We start from the raw sequence: 17,984 nt of genomic DNA, 5'->3' as shown, positions 1-17,984 counted from the left end.
AAATCTTTATAATAAGGACTTTGATTGAATCTCAATAATCCTCTAAGGATCATCATTACTCTCATGGTTCGTGCCCCCACGAGCATCTTATCACTCTTGACCCGCTTCGAGCCAACCCGAAAGCATTTGCATCCGGTCACTCATAATCTGCTCCAGAGCTCTCCACAAACATCTGATCACCCTGACCTGCTCCGGGCCTCCCCACAAGCATCTGATTATCCTGACATGCTCCGGGGCCTCCTCGCAGGCATCTGTTCAACCAGACCTAGTCCGGGCCTTTCCGTGAACACCCAGTCACTTCGATCTACTCTGGGCCTCTCCACGAGTATTCAGGCACCGCAGGCATCCTGTTAACCTAACCTTGTTGGTGCGGTTAGCACTAACGGTCTAACTTAAATTTTGATGAATGACAAAATATGTTAAGTTAGTTTCATTTGTGTTCTAAACACTTTGATCAAGTATGTAGAAGTCCAGACAGGTCGACGGGTTGACTGGACGTTTGGCACGAAGTCCAGCTAGGTCGACGGGCTGACCGAATAGCTGGCACAAAGTCCAGACAGGTCGATGAGCTGACCGCATGTCTAGCAGGTAAGTGAAGATAAGTCACTGGAGGAGAGTGACTGTGAGGATGCATTCCCGAGAAGGGAACTTAGGCGCCGATCCAACTTAGAACCATTTCGGAACTCTAAGTTGAGATCTTGACTAGATTCTGGTCTCGATGAGACGGAATTTAATTAATATTTTATTTGATTATAAATTGTGCTAACACTATATTTTGCAGGATATATTTTTGTCTCGGACTAACGTTTTCTTGCAGGAAGGAAACTGCTGGACAACAAGGGTCCGGGTGCCCGGAATGTAAAAATTATCCCCGACGAGCTTCGTCACGTGGAACACCCTGGTTGGCTTGGCTACGTCACATTCAGGGTGCCCCGAAGGGATCTAGGTGCCCCGAACCTCCTATATAAGGAGGGTGAAGACTGGAGCAAAGGAACAACAAGATCTTCTATCACGTGCTCTGCTGTGCTCCTGCGACGCCACGAGGCTACTCCGACAAAGTGTCTTCTTTCTTTCTTCTTTTCCTTATTATTATTGTCGGAATTTCTTTTAGCAATTTCCTGTAATTCAATTGTGTAACATCTTTTCGAATTGCTAGTGGATTGCCCAACGAAAGCACTCAACGAGTGCAGGCCTTGGAGTAGGAGTCGACAAAGGCTCCGAACCAAGTAAAACGAATCTTGTTAGCATTGTTGTCTTTTGATTTTTCCGTTGCGTAACTCGATAAATTTTTTATCGCTATTCACCCCCCCCTCTAGCGAATTATCGATCCAACAAGTGGTATCAGAGTAGGTACCGCTCTGATTTGTTGATACCACCAATCAGACAAGGGGGTGAAACTTTTTTTTATTTTTTTTTAGTTTTCAGTTTTTCGTTATATTCCAAACTGGTATTATTACCTTTTTGGAAATCTTTTCGATGCAATTAATCTGAATTGATGCAACACCAATTCAGTTTTAGATAATTTTTCTTAAATACCGCACTACTAATCCAAGACAAAGTCTTAGCTTGGGACTTCTTGTCTATTTGTTTATTTGTGTGCAGGATAATTATGTTTCAAATTGAAGGCTTCAGCACAGTATGTCCTCCCCTATTCAACGGGGATGATTTCTCGTACTGAAAGAAGCGGATGGAGGTTTACCTAAAGACAGACTTTGACCAATGGTTCAGCGTCACCAGAGGCTACAAGGCGCCAGTCGACAACTCCGAAAATCCACTGGACCCAGAACAGTGGACTTCGGATATGAAAAAGAAGTCCTCTACAGACTTCAAGACCCTCAATACACTACAATGTGGGTTGGCGAAGGAAGAACTGAACCAGTCAGGATCGCACCAAAACGCAAAAGAATTGTGGGATAAACTGATTGAACTACACGAAGGAACAAGCGACGCCAAGGTAACGAAGCGTGATCTCTTTTTAAACAAATTATTTAATATTAAAATGCAGGAAGGAGAAATGACGAGTCAAATACATGCAAGGATCAAAGAATCCTTAACGGACTCCACGCGATAGGCCTCCAAATGGAGAATTGCGATCTAATCAGGTACGCGTTAAATGCTTTTCCGCATAATACTTTGTGGGTATCTATAGTGGATGCCTACAAAATTTCAAAAAAATTATCCAAATTAAAACTGGATGAATTATTTTGTGAATTAGAACTACATGAGCAGACTAATGCCAGAACCGAGAAAGGTGTTGCCTTGTTTACAGGTTCCCCCAAGGAAAGGATGAAAAACAAGCCTAAGTTTGAAGATGAGACTGACCAGGATTATGAAGACAAAGAGTACCTAGTGAACCTGGTAAGGAAAATGTTCACCAGGAGAAAGAAGAGCTTCGGCAAAAAGGACATGCGGAAGATCAACTCCTCAACCGAACCAAGGAACGTAACGTGCTTCGGGTGCAACAAGAAATGTCACTATAAGAATGAGTGCCCAAGAGTGAAGAGCGACAAGACAAAGACAACCAAAAAGAAGGCTCTCAAAGCAACGTGGGATGACTCGTCCTCAGAAGAATCAGAAGCTGAAGATCAGAAGTACCAGAGTCACCTCGCGCTGATGGCCTGCGAAGCAGAATCGGAGGACGAATCGGAAGACGGGTCTGAACCCAATTCAAGCCACGAGTCCGTACTCGTTTCCGAAGGTTCCGAAAAGGTATATTCTAATTTGAATAAAAACTTCTTTAAAATTATTAAGTGTTTAAATAGGAAATTAGTTATAATAGAAAATGAAAATGAATTGCTCCTTGAGGAAAATCAAAACCTCAAGGAACAAATCATAAATGCTAATCCAACTCAAGACTTAACACTTGAGGAGGAAAATTAATACTAAAATTAGAAATTAATAAATTAAAAGATCTTTTAGAAAAATTTATAATAATAAAAAAATTTAGATCTTATTTTAAATAATCAAAAAATAATTTATAACAAAATCGGACTTGACTACCAGTCAAGTTGTATAATCTAAACAATTTAAGCTATTCTTAATTTAATATCTATATCTATACTCATCTCAATCATAATTATTTACTATCTATCTCAAATTCATATATTATTATTTTTAAAAATAATTTATTAAATTTAAAGAAAAATCATATTTTTTATGAATATAAAAGTTAACAAATAGGTTGAAGCATGCCAAACCTCCTAATATAAAAGTTACCTTTAAATTTTATTTAAATTTCAATTTTTCAGCAATATTTAAACTTGAAAGAAGGCTTTTAGATACTTCATCATTATTCAATCACTCCACCGTACCGCGAAAGAACCATTTATATGTTAAAATTTAACTCCATTAGCTTGATCTGTTAAAACACAATCCTTTTAAAAATAAAAAATAATAATAATTTGAATTTTTATTTTGACAATTAAAATTGAAAAGTCAAATTATAATTCTCCAAATTAAATTAACAACTTTAATTGATTATTATGAAAAAAATAAAGAATTTCATTAATCTATGTATTTAGTAAATTAGAACTCTAATTAATATATTTTTAAAAAATAAAGAATTTTATTACTTTATCTATTTATTTGAAACTATGAATCTTGAAAACTAAAAAAAATAATTAAGGTATTGGATTTATCAAATCTAATACTAAATTTAAATAAAATTTTTTCTTAAATTAAAATTTAGAAAAACTCAATTTAGATTTTTAATATTGAATCTAAACAATACTTTAAATAAGTGGTCAAAGCATGCCAAGTCACCTAATTGACCGGATCTTATTTTAATTTAAAATTATTTTATTTTATTTTTCCTGAAATAAAATAAATATGAGAGATGGAAATAAATAAAAAAATTATAATTTTTCTCGGATCTATATAAACTCGAGAGAAGGCCTTTCGATACTACATCCTTTCTTCTTCGAAATCCGCAAACCGCAATGGCTTCCTCGATCGGCGTCTTGTTCTCTTCCCCCCACGTTCTCGCCGTTCGTTCCAAGCCCTCGCCTTTCGCAGAGGACCGCACCTTCCTCGGCGGCCGCAATGGCCGCCTTTCCTTCTCCGACAGTCTCTCTGGCGCGAAATTAGTCCGCCAGAGGCCGGTGGCTGCGACGAGAAGAGAGGCGAGGACGAGGAGCCCCTTGGTCGTCTCCCCCAAGGCTGTAACCGACTCGAAGAACTCGCAGACCTGCCTCTTCCCCGACGCGAGTCGAGTGAGTCGATTGATCCTTTTACTTGTTGTTCTGGAATTTTGAATACTTGGAATCTGATAGGGTTTCCTTGATTTTGTAGTCGCTTTTCGATTTTTTTTTTTTTACGGATTGCTTTTGTTCTCAATGCACAAACTGATCTGTTGTGGTTAGATCCCTTTTTCTTCTCTTCTTGTGAATTATCTGATTTCAAATTTCTGAAATTACTAGTAGATTTTGGAAAAAGGTGTTCCTTTCCTTCGTGGATTTTTCTTTTCAGTATTTCAAGATTGGTGCTTGTGATTAATCAAAACTCATTTAGAACTAAACTTATTGTCTCCCTTCGTGGACAGAGTGTGTTGGGTATTATTTTAGGTGGTGGCGCAGGAACGCGGCTGTATCCACTGACAAAGAAGAGAGCTAAACCAGCAGTTCCTCTCGGTGCCAACTACAGGCTCATTGACATCCCCGTTAGCAACTGCTTGAACAGCAACATCTCCAAGATCTATGTTTTGACACAGTTCAATTCAGCTTCGCTAAATCGCCACCTCGCACGGGCTTATGGAAGCACCATGGGTGGTTACCAAAATGAAGGATTTGTCGAAGTTCTTGCTGCCCAACAAAGCCCCGAGAATCCCAACTGGTTTCAGGTATTATAATACATAATTCAGTTGTCTATATTAAGGAAATTTTGTTCAAAATTCGTACAAGTTTAGATATAATTGGCTTGCTCAATACTGTATTTGAATATCATATTCAGGGTACTGCTGATGCTGTAAGGCAATACTTGTGGCTTTTTGAGGAGCATAACGTGATGGAATTCTTGATTCTTGCCGGGGATCATTTGTATCGTATGGACTATGAGAAATTCATTCAGTCACATAGAGAATCATGCGCCGACATCACTGTGGCTGCACTGCCAATGGATGAAAAGCGTGCAACTGCCTTTGGCCTCATGAAAATCGATGAAGAAGGACGGATTATTGAGTTTGCGGAGAAACCAAAAGGCGAGCAATTGAAGGCAATGCAGGTGAAGTAATTTCATATGAATTTTCAAATTATCAAGAACTAGTTGGTTTTAATCTTAAGTAATTTAATTGTTCACAAATTGCAGGTGGATACTACTATTTTGGGGCTCGATGTAGAAAGAGCAAAGAAGATGCCTTTTATTGCTAGCATGGGCATCTATGTTATCAGCAAAGATATAATGCTTAAGTTGCTCCGGGATAAGTTCCCTTCAGCAAATGACTTTGGTAGCGAAGTAATTCCTGGGGCTTGCAACCTTGGATTGAGAGTATGTCTCACTCTTCTAATCGTTTGTTTGATCTATTAATGGTGTTATTAGTATACTGTTTAAGTAATCTGATTTGTTAGATGCTAATTTATGATTAATTTGTAATCAAAGGTACAAGCTTATCTATATGATGGTTATTGGGAAGATATTGGTACCATAGAAGCATTTTACAATGCTAACCTTGGCATAACGAAGAAGCCCGTACCTGATTTCAGGTAAATTAAGATAATTAGAGGATTTATTTGCTTATAATTTTCTTCGTTGTAGTTACTAGATTGTGTTCTTCAATTGCAGTTTTTATGACCTTTCATATCCAATATATACTCAAGCTCGATATTTGCCTCCATCTATAATGCTTGATACTGATGTTACCGATAGTGTCATCGGCGAGGGATGTGTGATTCAAGTAAGACCTTTTGAGATTCTTCATTTTAACACCTTTTCTTCCCTACAAATTTTGCTAAATACTCGTCGTATACTTTTGTATTTGTAGAAATGCCAGATTTACCATTCTGTAATTGGCCTTCGATCTTGCATTTCGGAAGGTGCAGTGGTAGAAGATACTTTACTAATGGGAGCTGATTATTATGAGGTAAAACTTACATCTGGTTGATGATCAGAGTTCGATAAGTTGACACTTAGAAGTAATACATGTTGTGTTTTCCTTTTGCTTATGAATGAATTCATAAAACATTATTTGTGAATGTAATTCATCATTTTCTTATATGCAGACAGAAGCCGACAAGATTCTATTAGCCGCGAAAGGTAGTTTTCCAATCGGAATTGGAAGAGATTCTCACGTTAGAAAAGCCATCATTGATAAGAATGTTCGAATGGGAGAGAACGTTAAGGTGCTGTTAAACTCATTGATCCTTCAACAATTATGACTCATGATTCCCTTTTAAAATATAAAATATAAAAAATTCTAACACACTCGTTTATCGATTTGCTATTCCAGATTATTAATACTGAAAATGTACAAGAAGCATCAAGGGAAGCCCATGGATACTTCATCAAAAGTGGCATTGTCACCATACTCAAAGATGCCTTAATCCCAAGTGGAACAATAATTTGATGTCTTTACTCTTTCATTTCAATTTACAAGTTTTATTTTTTATTTTTTATGTAGAGTAAATGATAAAGTTTTTTTTGGATGTTATGTATTTGAATTTTTTTAACAGTACTTATTTTTATCAATAAATAAGTTGAGATTTTGATTATTTGGTTGTTTTGAGAATTTTAGAAATTAAGTTACCTAATATTTGTTCTATATTGTCATTACTACAAATGTTTTAAAAATAAATTAACATAATTTTGGATTTAAAAAATTAAAATTTTATGACATGGAATTTATTAAATGTTAAAATAAATTTAGTATGATAAATAAATTTTACTATTTAATTAATAATTTGGATCTTTAAAAACTAACTTTCAATTAATTATATTCTTTTTTTTTCTTTTCATACTAAAAATAATTTCAATTCAAAGCTTATTGTAATTTGCTACTTTTTATTCTCAAATCATATCTATTCAAAGCTTAATATCAATACAATCAGGAAAATAACATTTGATGCATAAAATACTAGTTTACATTAAATTTCTCTGGTTCAATTGATAAAATAATAGATAAATTAACAATTTTAATGGATATATCATGAAAAATAAAGAAGCTTATAATGATTTAACTATTTGATTATCCAAATTATTATAAAAATATTTTTAAAATTAACTTCATAATTAATTTATAAATTTAAAAATTGTCATAGAAATTTGGAAAATTATTTCCTATTAAACAAGAGATTAGATATACACATTTGTTTTCATCTTAGTAGTAATTTATGAGGAAGGAAATTCTATGAGATCTTTAACCTGATTATATTTATCTAGTCGGGCGTTGATGTTAAGGAAACACGATGTGCATACGGTGAATTCATGCAAACAAATCTTGATGTCCAAGAACAAACTAGTTATGTATTTAATATGCTAAAACACGGGCGACTAACTGAAAAAAACATTAAAATTAAAATCAAATAATACTTTAATGTTTTAAAGGGTTACTCAATTTGGTTTAGAAAATTAAAACTTAGAAAAAAATTTCAATTTTTTTTAACTTAAAAAAATTCATTTTTTTTCTTTTCTTTTAAAAAAATTTGTAATTTTAGAAATTTCTCAAAAATATTTCTTTTTGCAAAATTGTCTAACTTAAATTTACTAATTATGAAAGTTTTTTTTTACTTACAAAATGCAGTATTTGAATTATTTTTGTTAAAATATTTTTTTAAAGTTAGTTAATCCGTTGCACATATTTTTAATTTAAAAATCAAAAGTTTTCCTACTTATAAATATTCTTACTTAGAAAGTTTTTTGGCACATTTTTTTTAATCTTAGATTTGTTAAAGAACCCTAATTTTTTATGTGATAAAAAACTTACTACAATACAGACACTTCTTACTTTAAACACAAATGGGAACGGGTTATGAACAACACAAAAACAACACGACAGAGATGAAAGAACACAAAGAAAGCAAACGAAAACCATGATTGAAGTAAAAGGATAAGTATTTAGGAAATTTACTACAACACATGCACTTCTTACTTCTAAGTTTGCCTGAGTAAGGCTCAAGTTAGGCTTGAATGCCTTGAAGAGGCTCCTCAACTCGTCTTTTATAGAAGGAAAGGAGAAAGCCCCGGGTGCACAGTGGACCCCATCAATAGGATTTCACCTTATCTGCTAAGATCGATCGAGTATGAGGTGGCTTATTTAGAGAAGGATATTATTCCTTTTGTGACATGACTAAAGAAGGATTTGATTCCTTCTTTTACAACACGCTTAGATCTATTGACATAATTAAAGAAGGATTTGATTCCTTCTTTTACAAAGCACACAGTACTCTTAGATTTATTGACATGACTAAAGAAAGATTTGATATCGTACCGGTTTCACTGTACAAATTTTTTTTGTACAAGTGTCGAACCTTTCCTTAAATAACCTATTGTGTTCTTTAAAAATTAAATTAGGAATCGCAGACAGAACTTAACATCATTGATTCCAAATTTAACTTATCTGTTCTTAATGGTTTAGATTTGAATCGCAAGCGGAACTTAACACTATTGATTTAAATCGACCTAAGTTATTAATTCCATAAATATTAATTTCCAAAATTAGCTTCCAGAACTGCATGGCGATGCACATGGCCTTCTTGGATATGGGAGCAACCACCACCGCCTAGGCAAAGCCTTTTAAGGAAAGCTAATATTTATTTCCTTAAATAACTCTAGGTTAACCAAAAAGAACAATTGAATCACAAATTCGAAAAAGAAGAAAACACAAACTCAAAAAACTATTTCGAAAACTCTAGAATCATATGCCTCTTGTATTTGGTATTTCCAAAAATAACAATACAAAGAAAACTAGTATGATGCGGTAAACAATTACTAGTTATACCTTTCTTTGTAAGCAAAAATAACCTCTTGATCTTCTACTGTATTCCTCTTCTAACCTTGGACGTTGTGTGGGCAACGATCTTCCGAGACGAGAACCACCAAGCACCTTCTTCTTCCTTCTAAGTTTCGGCCACCAAAAGTTCCTCCAAAGATGAAGAGGTTCGGCCACCACCAAGCTCCAAGGGATGCTAGAAATATCACCTCCTTTTCTCTTCTTCTTCTCCAAGCAAGATCCGACCACCACAAGGACTCCAAGGAAGAGATGAGATTCGGCCACAAGATGGAGAAGAGAGAAAGAGGAGGGGCCGGCCACAACAAGGAAGAAAAGAGAGGAAGAAAAATAGAATAGAGGTTGTACCACATGAAGGCTCCTCTACCTCCTCTTTTATAATCCTTGGTCTTGGCAAATAAGGAAATTTTAATAAAAACTTCCTTAATTCTTTTGCCATGGAAAGGAAAATATATTTAATTAAAAAACAATTTTCTTTTTATTATTTCAATGGTCGGCCACTTTAAAATCTCCAAGCAAATAAAGTTTTAAACACAAATTAAAACTTCCTTATTTGCTTCCGAAAATTTATAAAAAATTTCTCCAATAATTTTAATCCCTTTATGATTGGTTAGTAAAAAGGAAATTTTATAAATTAAAATCTTTCTTTTAAACATGTGGATAATTTCCAAAAAGGAAAGTTATCTCTAAAAATTAAAAACTCTTTTCAATCTACAAATAAGGAAAGATATCAAATCTTTTCTTAATCTTTTGTAGAAACTTATAAAAGAGAATATTTAATTTTTAAACTCTCTTTTAAATCATGAACATGGTTAAAAAAAAGAAAGTTTTCTCAAAATTTTGCTTCGATCTAGATTACATGTACATTCCCTCGTGGAATATAGGATCGATATATGTAAAATTCTATTTTTGTCGCGGATTGGATTCTTGGGAGGCGTGGTACTTTTGGAGCACTAGAGGTGCAGCGGAATAAGAAGCAAGATGGATGCGACAACTCGACCCGATGGCGGTGGCTAAAGATGGCAGCAGCTAGGGTTGGAGCACATGGAGGACAGTAACAGGAAAATGTCATAATAGTTGAAAAATAATTTCCATATTTATTGCTTTATTTACTGTGATCTGTGTGTATGCATGTGATGTATGCTAGGATAATTTAAAATTCCTCACTTTAAATAACTAAGTGGGAGAGAGATTTATTTTAATAAATTCCACGATCTCCATTACTGGTTTGTAAGTGATGCAAATAAACTTGCGCGTTGGCTCTGAGTGCCTTCCTCCATATCGGATGAGTTTGTTTACGGATCACTAGATCAAACTTCCATTTAGGATGACTATAGGAAATTAATTAAGAGCGTGTGTTCTTCCCCATCGAAAGGGGCATAATCTTATTAATGGATTTAGTGTTAAGTAATGGTATACACTTAGGCACATCTAATAGTATCCTCCCCATCAGAGTCACTGCTATTATTTGTGTGACCAAAGGAAAACCAACTATTAATTTGTCATAAAGATAAGTTGACAAGATAATAAAATTAAAACCCCCTCTTACAAATGTCGAGTTTTTGTATACGTCCACATTATCGTGGCATACAAAATTCATGGTGTATGAGGAAATTTTATTTGTTAGGATGACAAGAAAATAAAATTAATGAGAAAAACTCCTCTTACAAATGTTTGGTTTTGTAAACGTCCACACTATCGTGGCATACAAAATTCACGGTGTTTGATATAATTTTATTTGTCATAATGACTTATTGACAAGATAATTAATGGGTAAACCCCTCCTCTTACAAATGTTTGAATTTGTATACGTCCACACTATCGTGGCATGCAAAATTCATGGTGTTTGAGGTGTTGGTGAATTTAAATAATATTGTTTGAGGAATCAATGTTATTTTAAATTCAAAAGTTTTGACCAAATATTTGATCAAAGATAGATCAACTATTAATTTTATTCGTCATAAAGTTAGGATGACGAGATAATAAAACTAATGAATAAAATCTCCTCTTTGTTTTTGTATACGTCCACACTATCGTGGTATACAAAATTCATGGGGATTTTAAGGTGTTGGTCTTGACCAAATATTTTTGTGATTCTTAGGATTTAAATTGTTTGTCAATCCCCTAGTTGTTATACTATAGAATAGACTTAGTAGTCACAATTGTAATGATTGGAAATAGGACTTGGACATTTAAGGTAGACTGTCCTCTTAGAGCTAAGAACAAAATAGGTGTATTTCATTCATTAGTTAATACATGATTAGTGGTGTTATCTACCGGTACCTGGTGTGTAGATACGGAAGCCACTGATCATGTCTGCAATTCATTGCAGAGGTTCCAGGAAACCCGATAACTATATGAAGGAGAAATCACCGATTACATGGGCACTACTACAAAAATAGCAGCTATTGTAGTGGGAGATGTTTATCCTATGATAGGAATAAAAATAATTTTTGAGAAATTGTCTATATATACCAAGTTTAGAAAGAATTCGATTCTGGTTTCTAAACTACCAAAGAATAGATATTCTGTCTATTTTGATAACAAACTTGTTATCAAGAAAAATAGGAAAATTATCTGTTCTGGTACATTGGTTGATAATTTATAAATCCAATAACTCCCACGATGCAATAAATGGAAATTAATAACACATCTTCTAACTATTAAGAGAAAGCAACCTTCAGAAATAAACCAATTATATCTTTGGCATCAAAGGCTAGGTTATTTTAACTTAAGTAGGATTCATTGGTAGCTGATGAACTTTTGGGTTCATTGGTGGTGGAAATATTTCCAACCTGAGAGTCTTACTTGGAAAGAAAAATAACTGAGAAGCTTTTAAGTCTAAGGGGTATAGAGCCAAAGATATAATGGAATTGGTTTATTCTGATTTGTGTGGTCCTATGACTATCCAGACAAGAGGTAGTTTCGAATATTTCGTCTATTTTATAGACAACTATTCGAGACACGGATAGATTTACTTGATACACCGCAAGTCTAAGTGCTTTGATTAGTTCAAAGAGTACGAGACTGATGCGGAGAAATGTCAAAGTAAAAATATCGAGACACTACGGTGAGATCGTAGTAGCAAATACCTCTTGGGAGAATTTAGGAGTCACTTATTAGAAGTAGGGATTCAATCCCAACTAACTGCCATTGGTACATCCCAACAGAATGGTGTAGTAGAAAGAAGGTATAAGGCTCTTATGGAATAATTAGATCGATGATGAATTATTTATAAAATTACCAAATTCGTTTTAAGGATATACACTGAAAACGGAAGTGAACATAGTACCTTCTAAGTCAAAACTCTCTACTCCCACAGAATTGCAGAATAGGCGTAAGCCTAGTCCGAAGCATATTCAAATTTGGGTGGTCTAGCACGTGAGAGACACTGAAAAATTAGACATGAGTTCACTTGTTTATAAGTTATCCTAGAAAAACAAAAAGAGGTTTGTAGTCCTTAAAATCGGAAGGTCATTGTTGGCACCAATGCTTGATTTTAGACTATACTATAAACCACAAGCCCCATGAGTAAAAATTGTTCTTAAGGAAATTAAAGGACACATCTAACCTAGTACCAACTGTACAAGATGAAATATTACAAGAAACTGTAACACGTATCACAAATGATACACAATTGCAGAAAGTACCTCGTCGTAGTGGGAGGGTTGTTAGGCAACCTAAAAAGATTCATATTTTGGGAGAGTCTTTGGACTCGATCCCTGGAGGACCTGAACCTGATCTCCAGACATATGACGAAGCACTCCAAGATAAAGATGCAGCATCTTTGCAAAGAATACAGAATTAGAATATATGTATTCTAATAGAGTCGGGAAGCTTATAAAATCATCAAATGGTGTAAAAGTCATTGGGTAAAAATAAGTCTACAATAGGAAAAGAGGGATAGACAGGAAGGTGAAAACTTTCAAAGCAAGGCTTGTTGAAAAAGGAAACTTTTTCACCGGTAGCCATGCTTAAGACTATCCGGATTCTTTTATCTATTTAGCAAGTGGATGTCAAGACAGTTCTTTAATGGAATTCTTGAAGAAAACATCCATATATAAGCAACTAGAAGGGTTCATTGCAAAGAGCATCTTGTGTGTAAGCTCAATCAGTCTATGGACTGAAGTAAAGCTTCAAGGTCTTGGTACATCCGGTTTAATAAAGTAATCCACACCTATGGGTTTATTTAATAACCGAATGAGTCTTGTATATACAAAGAGTGTGATGAAAACGTGGTGGTATTTCTTGTACTATACGTAGATAACATTTTTGGTAGTTGGAAATAATATCAAAGTGTTGTCAGAAGTAAGGGTATGGTTGTCCAAACAATTTGATATGAAGGACTTGGGAGAATGCATATATTCTTGGGATCAAAAGGATCGCAAGAAAAGAATGTTGTGCCTATCCCGAGCTTCATACAATCCTTGCTCGTTTTAAGCATGCAAAATTCCAAGAAAGGTTTCTTACCTTTTAGGCATGGAGTAGTTTTATCTAAAGAGATGTCTCCGAAGACATCAAAGGAGATAAAGTAAATGAAGGCAGTTTATTATGCTTCGGCTGTCGGAAGCCTATTGTATGCTATGCACGAGATCAGGAATCTGTTTTTCCAAGGGCATAGTTAGCAGATATCAAAGTAACCCTGAATAAGGACAATGGACTGTGGTAAAGCATATATTGAAGTACCTTAGAGACACTTGAGATTATATGCTAGCTTATAAGGCAGTTAATTTGGTCCCTGTGGGTTGCACGATTTTTGACTTCCAATCAGATAGGGACAATAGTAAGTCAGCCTCGGGGTTTTGTGTTTACTTTAGGAGGTAAAGTCATAACTATGGAAGAGTGATAAGCATAGGTGTTTTTTCAGACTCCACCATAGTAGCTGAGTATATGGCAGCCTCTGAGGTAGCCATAAAAGTTATATGGCTCAGATACTTCAAAATAGACTCAGATACGTCATGTCGAACTAAGTCCACCTGCAGGGTTTAACATGACAATCCTTATGTGCTCCTCTTGGGGACATTATCAACCTAGATCACTAGGACACAATTTCCTTTTATAATCACATAATCTTCAGACATGGAGAAAGAAAGAAAGAATATGCTTATCCGGTGACGACGAGTGGCCTTCGGATCCAATCCTCTACTTCTGGAGTCGATACGGTGGTGGAAGATCATTGGACGGAGGTCCAAGATGGTGTGGGATGGCTTCAAGACATTTCTCCAACTGACGGCTCGCTTCCCCGCGCTCTCCCCTAGAGAAAAAGGGTTAAAACCCTTATATAGACTAGGGTTTGGCTGCGACGACATGGTCGTGCCAAGGTGGCACGACCGTGTTCATTCTCTTCTCTGGTGGCGCTGCACGGCCGTGCCAATTGGCACGGCCGTGTGGTGTCTGGCCTCGGTCCTTGCTGCACGGTCGTGCAAGGATGCACGGTCGGGCACTTCCTGGTCTCAGTCAAGGGGTGGCACGACCGTGCAGGGTTGCACGACCGTGTGTTGATCTGCCTCAGTCTCAGCCACACAGCCGTGCAAGGTTGCACGACCGTGCACTTCCCCTCTTCGGTCTGGTCACACGGCTGTGCGAGATCGCACAACCATGTTCTTTGGCTTGTTCTGGTGCGTCGATAATCGTCGTTTTCGCTCTGAAAGATGTCCCTGTCAACACGAAACCAAACAAAGAGCAGATATCCGAACAAAAGAGCATATATAATGAATACAAGATGAAAGAGGCAATCATGCAACGAATACATATGCACAAAGTATGTAAATGTGTGCAAAAACATGCGTAAATGATCATAATATTTGTGCACATCAGGTGTCCAGGCGCCCGGACCGAACTTTTATCAAGATCACGGTCAAACCACGATCCATGCGAAAGGGATAAAGTTTTATCCCCCCCAGTGCCGGGAACCCTTCAGGGCACCCCGAATAGTGCTATAAATATAGCACTAATTTTCACAGTTGAAACAACTCGATTGTAATCAAATTCTTTCAGTTCTACATTTTCTTTTGTGCTGTCAACATTGTAAAGTGGCTACTCCACCCGAAGGAGATCGTCGGATAGTGCGCCATACTTTCCTTGGATTAGCAATCCTCTAATTGCAAACCAAGTAACTCTTTTGTGTTTGTTCTCTTTTTTAGTCTCTTTTTGTTTTAATTACAAGTGCTATTTATTTAGTTGAAAACCCGAGAAAAGTTGAATTTATTTTTCAAGGCAATTCACCCCTCCCCTCTTGCCGGCCTCCAAAGGGACCAACAGCAAGGACCTCCAGTCTTCCCTTTGTCGAGAGATGGAAGAATTTTGGTTAGTAGCTAAGTCCCGGACCCTAGTTGAGGCGGCTTTGAAGCATAAGGCTCATGCAGATATGGAGAGCCAAACTCACTTTATCGCCTATTTGAAGATAAAACATGAAGACTCTCTGACCCTTCTCCAAGAAGAAGGTCGGCTAAAAGATGAAATTATCGCCCAGCAATATCGCTCCATTCAGCGTATCAAGACAGAACTGATACAGGTACGAGCCCAGCTAGAGCAAGCAAGTCGGGCAGATCGTTCCAGCTGTCTGTGTCAATCTGACCCTGCTAACTGAGAAGGGATTGGGCGTTACTTGCACTTTTAGTATCATAATGTATTTGAAGAATGCCTTTTGAACTTTATCAAATAAATATCAATCAAGCCCGGCTGCAGGTCTTTGTTCATGTTTGTCTCCTATGCTTCCTTCTCTTCTTTGGCACTTCTCCTTTTGTACGGTTCCTTGAATTGCTAAATATGAAAATATACTTATCGGTAATTTGCGCAGAGGCGAGAGTCTGGAATCCCGACCGGGAGGTCATTGGTCGCGAGAGCATGCTCGCTTATAACTCACACTGGGGCGAGAGTCTGGAGCCCGATCGAGAGGTCATTGGTCGTGAGAGCATGCTTGCTTATACTCTCACTAGGGCAAGAGTCTGGAAGCATGAGAGCATGCTCACTTATAACTCGCACTAGGGCGAGAGTTTGGAGCCCGACTGGGATGTCGTTGGTCACGAGAACATGCTCGCTTATAGCTCGCACTAGGGTGAGAGTCTGGAGCCTGACCGGGAGGTCGTTGATCGCGAGAGCATGCTCACTTATAACTCGCACTGGGACGAGAGTTTGGAAGCGTGAGAGCATGCTCACTTATAACTCACACTGGGGCGAGAGTCTGGAGGCATGAGTGCATGCTCACTTATAACTCGCACTGGGGTGAGATTCTGGAGCCCGACCGGGAGGTCGTTGGTTGCGAGAGCATGCTCGCTTATAACTCATACTGGAGCGAGAGTCTAGAAGCGTGAGAGCATGCTCACTTATAACTTGCATTGGGGAGAGAGTCTGGAGGCGTGAGAGCATGCTTACTTATAACTCGCACTGGGGCGAGAATTTGGAACCCGACCGGGAGGTCGTTGGTCGCGAGAGCATGCTCACTTATAACTCACACTGGGGCGAGAGTCTAGAAGCGTGAGAGCATGCTCACTTATAACTCGTACTGGGGTGAGAGTCTGGAGGCGTGAGAGCATGCTCACTTATAACTCACACTGGGACGAGAGTCTGGAGCCCAACCGGGAGGTTGTTGGTCGCGAGAGCATGCTCGCTTATAACTCACACTGGGGCGAGAGTTTGGAAGCGTGAGAGCATGCTCACTTATAACTCGCACTGGGGCGAGAGTCTGGAGGCGTGAGAGCATGCTCACTTATAATTCACACTGGGATGAGAGTCTGGAAGCATGAAAGCATGCTCACTTATAACTCGCACTGGGGCGAGAGTCCGGAGGCGTGAGAGCATGCTCACTTATAACTCGTACTGGGGCGAGAGTCTGGAGCCCGACTGAGAGGTCGTTGGTCACGAGAGCATGCTCATTAATAACTCGCACTGAGGCGAGAGTCTGGAAGTGTGAGAGCATGCCCACTTATAACTCACACTGGGGTGAGAGTCTGGAGCCCGACCGAGAGGTCGTTGGTCGTGAGAGCATGCTTGCTTATAACTCACACTGGGGCAATAGTCTGAAAGCGTGAGAGCATGCTCACTTATAACTCACATTGGGGTAAGAGTCTGGAGCCCGACTGGGAGGTCGTTTGGCTTCCTGATTGAGAATTCCATCTGAAGGCCTACCCAAACATTTGACCTGCAGATCTACTGAGAAATTCTGATATGAAGACCTACGCGAGAATTCTGCTTTGGATATCTGACCATACATTCTGTTTTGGAGACATGCCCAAGAATTTTGCTATGGAGATCTGCTCAGAAATCCTGTTTTGAAGATTTGTTCAGGAATCTCGTTCTGGAGATCTTTCCAGGAATCATGTTCTAGAGATCTGCTCAGGAATTCTGCTATGGAGATCTGCTCAGGAGTCCTGTTATGGAGATCTACCCAGGAATCTTGCTATGGAGATCTGCTCAGGAATCCTGTTCTGGAGATCCATCCAGGAATCCCGTTCTGGAGATCTGCCTAGGAATCTTGTTCTAGAGATCTGCCCAGGAATTCTGCTATGAAGATCTGCTCAGGAGTCCTGTTCTGGAGATCTGCCCAGGAATCTTTCTATGGAGATCTGTCCAGGAATCCCGTTCTGGAGATCTGTCCAGGAATCCTGTTCTGGAGATCTGCCTAGGAATCTTGATTACGTTGGTAGCACTTATGACTTAACAGGATATGGGATAAGGGATTTAGCTCAATATTCCTGCAATCACACAATACATTTCATAAGGTTTTTAATTAAATTTAAACCTTACTTTGGTTTCGAGGAAATGCAGAGGCGCCGAATTACGATCAGCTTTCCCGCCGCCATCCTCTACACTTCCCGAGGCTCCTGCATGGACTCTCCGATTCCCCAGGCATGGTATTCATGAAGCAAGGTCCACCTTCTCGCATATCCTCCCCCATGATTTTCCCATCACATCTATCATAAATGTCATTTCCTAGGGGGTTGACACATGTCCCGCAACCTTAACTCTTCATAATGTATGACGCATGCTTTTCCCACACACTTCCCCAAATCGCTTCTGTTCCTTAATCTGACGACTGACGTGTGATGAG

At 37.8% G+C, this 17,984-nt stretch overlaps 1 protein-coding gene across 1 annotated transcript; it reads left to right on the top strand.

Annotated features, from left to right (window-relative positions):
- Positions 1-3,925: 3,925 nt before the first annotated feature.
- On the top strand, positions 3,926-6,636 carry LOC122047704 (glucose-1-phosphate adenylyltransferase small subunit, chloroplastic/amyloplastic-like). The gene is made up of 9 exons (XM_042609141.1): positions 3,926-4,211; positions 4,541-4,837; positions 4,948-5,217; positions 5,302-5,481; positions 5,593-5,696; positions 5,776-5,887; positions 5,975-6,073; positions 6,213-6,332; positions 6,440-6,636. Exons 1-9 carry the CDS (start codon positions 3,939-3,941, stop codon positions 6,554-6,556), a joined length of 1,572 nt encoding a protein of 523 aa, XP_042465075.1. The 5' UTR covers positions 3,926-3,938; the 3' UTR covers positions 6,557-6,636.
- The last annotated feature ends 11,348 nt before the right edge of the window (positions 6,637-17,984 follow it).

Source organism: Zingiber officinale, chromosome 2B (genome assembly GCF_018446385.1).
Source record: "Zingiber officinale cultivar Zhangliang chromosome 2B, Zo_v1.1, whole genome shotgun sequence".
NCBI lineage: Eukaryota > Viridiplantae > Streptophyta > Magnoliopsida > Zingiberales > Zingiberaceae > Zingiber > Zingiber officinale.
This window is presented reverse-complemented; position numbering and strand designations above follow the sequence as displayed.

Coding starts and splice junctions, on each gene's coding strand:
- LOC122047704 (XM_042609141.1), top strand. CDS start 3,939: ATGGCTTCCTCGATCGGCGTCTTGTTCTCTTCCCCCCACGTTCTCGCC. Junction 4,838..4,947: donor AGAATCCCAACTGGTTTCAG/GTATTATAATAC, acceptor TATCATATTCAG/GGTACTGCTGATGCTGTAAG. Junction 5,218..5,301: donor AGCAATTGAAGGCAATGCAG/GTGAAGTAATTT, acceptor CACAAATTGCAG/GTGGATACTACTATTTTGGG.